Source organism: Scylla paramamosain, chromosome 33 (assembly GCF_035594125.1).
Source record: "Scylla paramamosain isolate STU-SP2022 chromosome 33, ASM3559412v1, whole genome shotgun sequence".
NCBI classification, from domain to species: Eukaryota; Metazoa; Arthropoda; class Malacostraca; order Decapoda; family Portunidae; genus Scylla; species Scylla paramamosain.
In genome coordinates, this window is record NC_087183.1 from 13,709,459 (window position 1) to 13,717,367 (window position 7,909).

The 7,909-nt window shown below is 40.9% G+C and overlaps 1 protein-coding gene across 1 annotated transcript; it reads right to left on the minus strand.

Annotated features, from left to right (window-relative positions):
• Nucleotides 1–577: 577 nt before the first annotated feature.
• Nucleotides 578–5,726, minus strand: LOC135089725 (coiled-coil domain-containing protein 130 homolog). Its single transcript, XM_063985702.1, has 7 exons — nucleotides 5,571–5,726; nucleotides 4,420–4,616; nucleotides 3,806–3,917; nucleotides 3,200–3,292; nucleotides 2,678–2,845; nucleotides 2,253–2,372; nucleotides 578–1,223 (listed from the first exon to the last, which is right to left on the minus strand). The coding sequence occupies exons 1-7, from the start codon at nucleotides 5,571–5,573 to the stop codon at nucleotides 702–704; spliced, it is 1,215 nt and encodes a 404-aa protein (XP_063841772.1). The 5' UTR covers nucleotides 5,574–5,726; the 3' UTR covers nucleotides 578–701.
• Nucleotides 5,727–7,909: the final 2,183 nt, after the last annotated feature.

The window sequence follows — 7,909 nt, forward strand, 5'->3', positions numbered from 1 at the left end:
TAGGGTGGTTGACTGCTGCCCTGTAGAGCCTGTCATAGCTGCTGTGTTTGGGTGTGATTAGTGCCTGGGTCTTGATTGGTTGGTTGGTTGACAGGTGATGGTGTGCTGCTGCAGGACCTCATGATCAGCAACAGTCATGGAAAACTAACCCCAAGACAAGTGAGCAGATGATACACACATGAAGGTGGTGCAGCACTTTCACAGCCCTGGCAGGTTATTGAACAGCTTGTCTGCTCACACACACACACACACATCAACTAAAATTTAGAAAAGGGAAAAGGAAAGCAAAAGGTGGAAAAAAAAGGGAAGAGAAAAGGATTAAGGAAAATATCTAGTGGTAGTAATTGTGTTACATATTGGAATTTTTGTGGTTTTCTAGGTTATTTTCATGATTTTCACAAGTTTAACAAGGTCTCTGCGATGTAATTTTAAAAAGTACTCATGAGAATCCAGTTAACACCCGTGGGCTTGGAAGGTAGCCCTTATTAAATACTAAAATGTGTTAAGACTTTGTATCTTATTCAGAAATGCATAATGATCATTCCTTGTAGACTGAGTGGAAAAATTAAACGGTGGATTCTTACTTCCCAGCAAAAAATATTTATTAATAGTATAAATAATATTGATCATAGAGCTGTCTTAACTACAGATCTCAATAATCTATTGTAATAATAAACCCAATTTTATATCCAGAGCATTCACTAACTTGCATCATCACTATCACTTGTACTCATGTCATAACTCACCAAACTTGTGTTATTTCTGCTTCCTGTTGCTTCAGAACTACAACTCTGTTTCTCTACTGTTGGCACTTCACTACAAGTTCCTTCCTGTGATCCATTAATACTTGTGCTTGTGCTGGTACCCTCTGACTCCATACTCAACACCTCCGACTCTCTCCTTGAGGTTAATACGGATTCTAATTCTTCCTCTGATCTTTCTGACTCTCTTTCTGGAGCTGATAATGATTCTGATTCCTTCTTTGACTTTGATTCTCTTTCTAAGGTCGATTTCTTATGAATGATCCCCAAAGTAGGACCTCCATAAGGGTTTTTAAAGTTACTGAAGGTCTTTTGCGAATGGGACATGATGCTGTGAAGCTGCTGCCTGGCCAGTGCCTTCTTGGTCTTCTGGGAAACCTTCTTTGTCTTGAGCTTTGTGAAGACAGACCGGGCGTCGATGATGGCTCTCTTCTCCTTCCTAAGCTGCTCAGATGACTTGGACTGAAATAGAAGTAGGTACAGTTAGCAATCTGCTGTCTTCTGCCATGCCTTTATATTGCATGATTTTATTGCATCCCTGAATTCTTAAGGAAGACATTTGTGGGTTGAAGGGAATGCATTGAGTTTTATAAGCTTTACGTAATTTATATTATTTACATATATTTACACTCACACAATCAGACATGACTTCCAACAGTTATATGGAGCATCCTAGCATGACAAAAAGCAACTGAAAATTGGATTTATCTCTTTCTTCAGGTAGATTATGTTTCTTTCTTTGATTCGTCTCATATTCTTCCTTCTTACATGTTTCAACCCTTCTTGGTGTTTCTTGGGTTGTAGCATTTCTGTTTCATGTCTTCCAGTCAAGTAAAACATTGGGTACACAAGAGGCCTAAAGGTCGTACTATGAAATTTTGCACTTGGCTTTGAAATTTAAGTTATGATTCACCAGTTTCTTGCTATGTGTAAATGTAAGTGATTTTCTTAATATGCAATAAAGTTCACCATTATGCAAGCTGTTTGGAAGGCAGTGTGAGATGCAGCTCAGAGTGTGTGTGTACTTGAAGTGGGAGCCAAGAAGACAACTCATCCACAACTCACATTGCCATTTTCAGTTCCAGCATTACTTATAGCACCTTTTGCCTTCACTAAATACAGAGATAGTATGTGTTTTTGTACTTTTTAAAATATGATGCACAGCAACATCTATCCAGCAACATCTCCAAGGATGCCTGCCTTGCCTCCTGGAACAGTCTTGGGGTGAGTACAGTTTCTGAATTTTATACACATTTTTGTGATCTTTTCATTTAATGTGGTGAAGCATTGCAGTAATGTCTTACATTTGGTGTTCCAATTTCATAGCAAAAGAGTGAATATTTTTGCAGCATAATGTGTGTGTGTGTGTGTGTGTGTGTGTGTGTGTGTGTGTGTGTGTGTGTGTGTGTGTGTGTGTGTGTGTGTGTGTGTGTGTGTGTGTGTGTGTGTGTGTGTGTGTGTGTGTGTGTGTGTGTGTGTGTGCATGCATACCTGAGTAAACTGTAGAAGCTTTGCAATCTTGGCATCTTCAGCAGTGGGTGGGAGGAGAGGAACAGACAAGTTGAGGGCCGAATCTTTCTCTGCTTGGCTTTTGGCTTCCTCACGCTTTTTCTGAAGACACAACATGATTTTAATGTGAATTAACAATGCCTTCACACTGTGGGGCTCCTTCGCTGATCTAGGCTGGTAAATACAAAACATTAGGTATCTTTGTTTTGCCATTTCTCTTATATCAGAGGGGTGGCATTATGTACAACTCTCCAGGTGTTTTCGTTCCATTAAGTATCTACGACAGTTCAAAAGAAAGGGGATATAAAAACAATGCCTGCCTTTTTTCCTGAGTCTAATGTCAGAACACCAAAAGAAACCAAATCATTAAAAAGATACAGTTTTGAGAAAAAATCCAGCATACTCACTCTCATCCTTGCCCTGAGTGCCTGGTTTGAGCTATAGTCATCATGCCACCGTGTTGCCTGAAACTCCTCCAGGTCCTTCAACACCGGGTCCACCTCCTTTGCCTTGGCCTTGTCCCCCACACCATGCTCCAGCTTGTACATAGCATCCACTGCCATCTTGCGCGTCACCTGGGAGGGAAGGTAACAGGGGAATCAGCGTCTCTGTTTAATGCACTGAGGAATGATACTTTGATTATAAGCAATGTGTACAGCAATGTGTTATCCAATGTACGATATGACACGTGTATGTTAAGTGGCAGGGAGCAATGATAACAAATTAATCAGCTTCTCTGTTTGTATTATGTAGTGAGGAATATTTTTGATTTTAAATGATATGTACAGCAATATAATTTCATCCAGTGTACAATATAGCAAGTGTGGGAAGAAGGTTGTTTGGAGTTGTTTGTTCTCAAGTGTGTTCAATAGAGATGTGGGGAGAAGGCTGTGGAGTCATTTGTTCTCGAATGTCATCAAAAATCTCACCTCCTTGTCCTCCGGCACCACTTGTTCGTTCTCCGTGGGGTCCCATCTCCTCTCCTGCCGCCGTGCTCCACTCACTATCTCATAATCAAGGTTCTGTGAGAAAAATTATAAGTGAACATGAGAACATAAAATCTGTGATGCTGCAAGAAGCCATCAGGCCTACACATGGCAATCTCTATTTGAAACATACCTTCCTATTTCTACATATCATCCCCATCCATAAATTTCCCTAATCTTTAAAGGCTCCCTAATGACCCAGCACTAACAACTTGATTACTGGGACTATTCCATTCATCTATCACTTTATTTGAGAACCAATTCCTTCCTGTTTTATTTTTTTTTTAAGCTAACTTTTTCAAGCTTGAAGTCATTATTTCTTGTTCTGTCCTGATTACTGATCCTAAGAATTTTGCTTACTTCTATGATTGCAGTTCCCTCCCACAGTAAATTAAGAAATTCAAAAGATACTGTTGTAAAATCTGAGTGTTATCCAGTGGCTGCACTTCACTTTAATATCCTTTTACCTGTTTCTTGTCTTTTTAGACATATTAACCCAAATACTGTACAAAGATGCTCAGAAGATTATCGGAGGGAAAAGAAACTCACTGCTGGATCCGTCTTGATTTCAAAGTGGTTGTCACACAAGTGGCATTTCATCCTGAACTGGTAGACAGGGGTGGAGTAGTACATGCCCACCTTCTTCTTCTCTGCATTGTACCTGGAAGTTTGAGACGGCTTAAAAACTTGAGCTGTGATAATTTGTTACTGTTACAAAACTATGACTGAACTTTAATGAAAAGATAATATTAGAAGGTATTTTCATACAGCTGAGATATAAATTCAAGAAAATCAGTGCAACATGCTTTTATATCATAAAACTTAAAAGAAGAAACATATTTTCACCTTTATATTTCAATTTCTCAAGCTGTCAGTGAATAGAGTATGTCCATTACAAAAAACTAGCTATTTTTATTCTTGCATTTCAACTGTTAATGGTGTCTTTCAATACAAAAATACAGCTTAGGTTCCTACAAAGTTTTACTGTACTTATAACAATTTGAGCAAGACAGGAACCATTCACTCACATGATCTTTAAAAGTTCAAAAGTGCTATACAAAACCAACAACCTCTATCTCTATACTCCAACTTTTAATGATGTCTTCCATTACAAAAACATCTTTATTCAAACAACCAGAGCATGAGAGGAAGCCTTGACTCACCTCACCCCGGTGCCAATGTGGTTATTGCATCCCTCACACCAGATGTTGTACGGCATCTCAAAGCGGATGATGAGGATGCCGAGATGCAGCTTCCGGGCACGCTCCCGCAAGGCATGCGTGCCCTGGAACTTGTTGAGCCCCCCCTTGCTTGGGTCATAGTCGGGGGGGTAGTACTTGTTGACGCCTTTCCTCTCACCCTGTGGAAGGTACCAGATGGTAACTTGATAGGGTGTTCTGTTTAAATGTGGTGGTACATGGGTGCAGCGGGACCGCCCAGTGTGACCATGTGCAAAGAACTGTGTGTTTTGTTCTCACTGGCTGCATGGTGTGGCATGATGTGGTGTTGGATGGGACTGTGCAGTGCCACGTGGCTAGTGTTGCACCTGTCATCTGTTAGTGTGTGTTATCGCAATAGCAGTGAAGGCACTCGGCGCAACCACACAGTTTTGCCTCCCGGTGTGACATCAGTCTTTGGTCTGGTGAAGTTAGATTAGGATCGGAATTTCCTCAGTTTCCAAAATATGGCATCTCATCCTTAGAAATTGTCATGAATGTCCAGATTTGGTATAATTTGGATTTCCCCACCCTAAAACCCTGCTCTCTCACCAGATCCCCAAGCTTGTTGGGGAAAGAGGAGAAAAAGAAGATAGGATGTATTGTGTTAAACTGCACTGTTACTAATTAGGATAACATAGTGGTGGATATGGTGGGTGGGGGATGGAGCTCCCCAAATTAGCAAAATTAGTGACTTCATAAAGCTAGGATAACGTAGTGATGGGTAAGGGGGGGTTGGATATTCCCTGTTTGTTGACTGTTGTTTAAGGATTTTCCCCAAAAGCGGTATTTTCTCCTTAGACTTTTCGGGTTTCCCAAATTTGGCCTATTTTGTCCTCCCCCACCCTAAAACCCCTGCTTTCCAACCCCAAGCTGCGGCAATAGAATACATAAGCAGCCTCAATTGGTACGCTTTACCTAAAATAAAGAAGGTAATGACAAGTAATAGTTTTCTGCATGCATGAAGACTATTAACCATATGAGACTACTCCTGTGAATATTAAATCAACGTGTAATATTTCTCATGGATAACCTGCTGAACGAGACAAGGAACAAAGATTTAAGGCTGTCTGTACATTGAAGGCTGAAGTACTCACCATCTTGCTGTACTTGAGGCAGACCTGTGCAGGAAGAAGACTCCTCCGTCTGTCAGCTGCGAGTTTTATTTACGTTCCGTGGAGTCATGGTCATCATCAGCCATTTAGCTCTTGATCTTGATAGTGTGAACAACTATTCTCGGTTTTTTTTTTGCGTCTGTTCCCTGAAACAAATGGGTGAAATTAACCTATAATGTAACTGTAATGACTCTACCAGTATACAGTATTCTCAGAAGAATTAAATAGATTCATCAGACCATAGGTTTATCTTTGTAACGATTCCTTTTTTTTTTTTTTTTTTTTTGCTTTTATGTAATCAGTGCACTTATTTTGTTTAAGTAATTTATTTATTCATTTTATTCCAGAGTTTCGTATTTGTTTAATTTCCTTATAGTTTTCCTTCTTGCTCTTGACGCACGAAGAAAAAGTAACGTTTTCTGCTGTAACAACAGAAACATGATATAAAAAGGTGACGAAACTTCAAAAAAAAAAAAAGTCCCCTAAAATAACACCGTGAGGAAAAAAAATGCACGTATTGATTATTGAGAGAGAGAGAAAGAGAGAGAGAGAGAGAGAGAGAGAGAGAGAGAGAGAGAGAGAGAGAGAGAGAGAGAGAGAGAGAGAGAGAGAGAGAGAGAGTTTTTCCAAGGCACGAGTACAGTATTGATTAATCATAATGTATTAAAATTAAAAGTGAATTTCGTCCCAGGTAAAGTTCCTGTAAATTTATAATTAGCCTTTCTCTCTCTCTCTCTCTCTCTCTCTCTCTCTCTCTCTCTCTCTCTCTCTCTCTCTCTCTCTCTCTCTCTCTCTCTCTCTCTCTCACCCTTCACTCCTCACCACCTCGCGTCAACCACCCACCACACCATTCCTCAGGCCCCAAGCAGTACTCTCTATGCTGCACCTCTCCAGGCTCGGCGGGTGGGACTGAAACTTCGCCCGTCACTATCCCTCGAGTTTCCAACGAGAGAGAGAGAGAGAGAGAGAGAGAGGAGGGAGGGAGTTCGTGATAACTGAGCTGTCTGGTGATGCTTCTGTTGCGCTGTCCTCCTCCTCCTCCTCCTCTTCCTCTTCCTCCTCCTCTGTCTCCTTCTCCTCTTCAGTCTCACTCTCACCCTTAATTCTGATTACTCTACCTCTCTTTCTCTTTCTTTTTCTTTTTTTTTTTTTTTTTGCCTTCTTCTCCAGTGATTTTTATTTTATTTTCAACTGATCAGTCTTCTATTTTCTCTCTCTCATCTCTCATTCTTTTCCTTAATTATTTTCTTTTCTGTTTGTCGTCCATCTATCTCGTTTTTTTTTCTCTCTTTTTTTTTTTTACATATTTTCTAGGACTATTTATTTTTTTCCCCTCCTCTTCCTCCTCCCCTTTATTGTCGTCTTTCTCAACCGACCAGCAATGTCTCTCCCCTCCTCACACTCTTACCCTTAATTCTAACTGCCCTGCCTCTCCAATTCTACCCTTTTTTTTTTTTTTAGGCCTCAATACTTTTCCTCCCTAGGTCCTTTTTTTTTTATTTCTCGCTCCATCACTCTTATTGTCGCTTTTCTCAACTGATTAGCAAACGTTTCCGTCAGACAATCACTCGCACTTGTAATTCCTCCCTCCAATTCTAGATTTTTTTAGACAATATTTTCCAGGCCTTTTTTTCCTCTCTCTCTTTCTCACTCCTCTTCCTTTACTGTCGCTCTTCTTCCCTCTCTCAGGTCTTCCCCTTCCCTCCTCCCGCCCCTCTGGCTCGACACTGAAAGGTAATAGCTGTCTGCCAGGAACACAGGTCGCCTCTCTCGCCTCGTCACTCACCAGAAAACACTGCTGATGGAAACACGTGGGTGAGTGAGTTGCTGCGTGACAATCAACGTTCCTCACTGCTTTGTTAATATTATGTTGATCATCGTGCACGGAAGCTGAACTGTCTGGCTGGCTGGCTGGCTGGCTGGCTGGGTGAAAGGATGGATGGATGGCTGGTTGTCTGAGTGAATGAATGAATGGATGGATAGTTAAATGACTGGGTGTATTTCTCTCTCTCTCTCTGTCTCTCTCTCTCTCTCTCTCTCTCTCTCTCTCTCTCTCTCTCTCTCTCTCTCTCTCTCTCTCTCTCTCTCTCTCTCTGTTCATTAGTATATAACAAAGGAAGATGTGTTTTGAGGATGAATGTTTGTGAATGTAACATAATGCTGAAAATATTATGTTACCTTGATTACTGTGCACTGCTTTGGACACACACACACACACACACACACACACACACACACACACACACACACACACACACACACACACACACACACACACACACATACACACACAGCTTTCCAGATAGAACAGCAGATCAAAA

What these genes read in the sequence shown, in the direction of transcription:
- LOC135089725 (XM_063985702.1), bottom strand. An exon ending in CACATTGGCACCGGGGTGAG is followed by an intron (nt 3,918 to 4,419) that starts GTGAGTCAAGGC and finishes TCAAACTTCCAG; the next exon opens with GTACAATGCAGAGAAGAAGA. An exon ending in AGCTTCTACAGTTTACTCAG is followed by an intron (nt 1,224 to 2,252) that starts GTATGCATGCAC and finishes CTTCTATTTCAG; the next exon opens with TCCAAGTCATCTGAGCAGCT.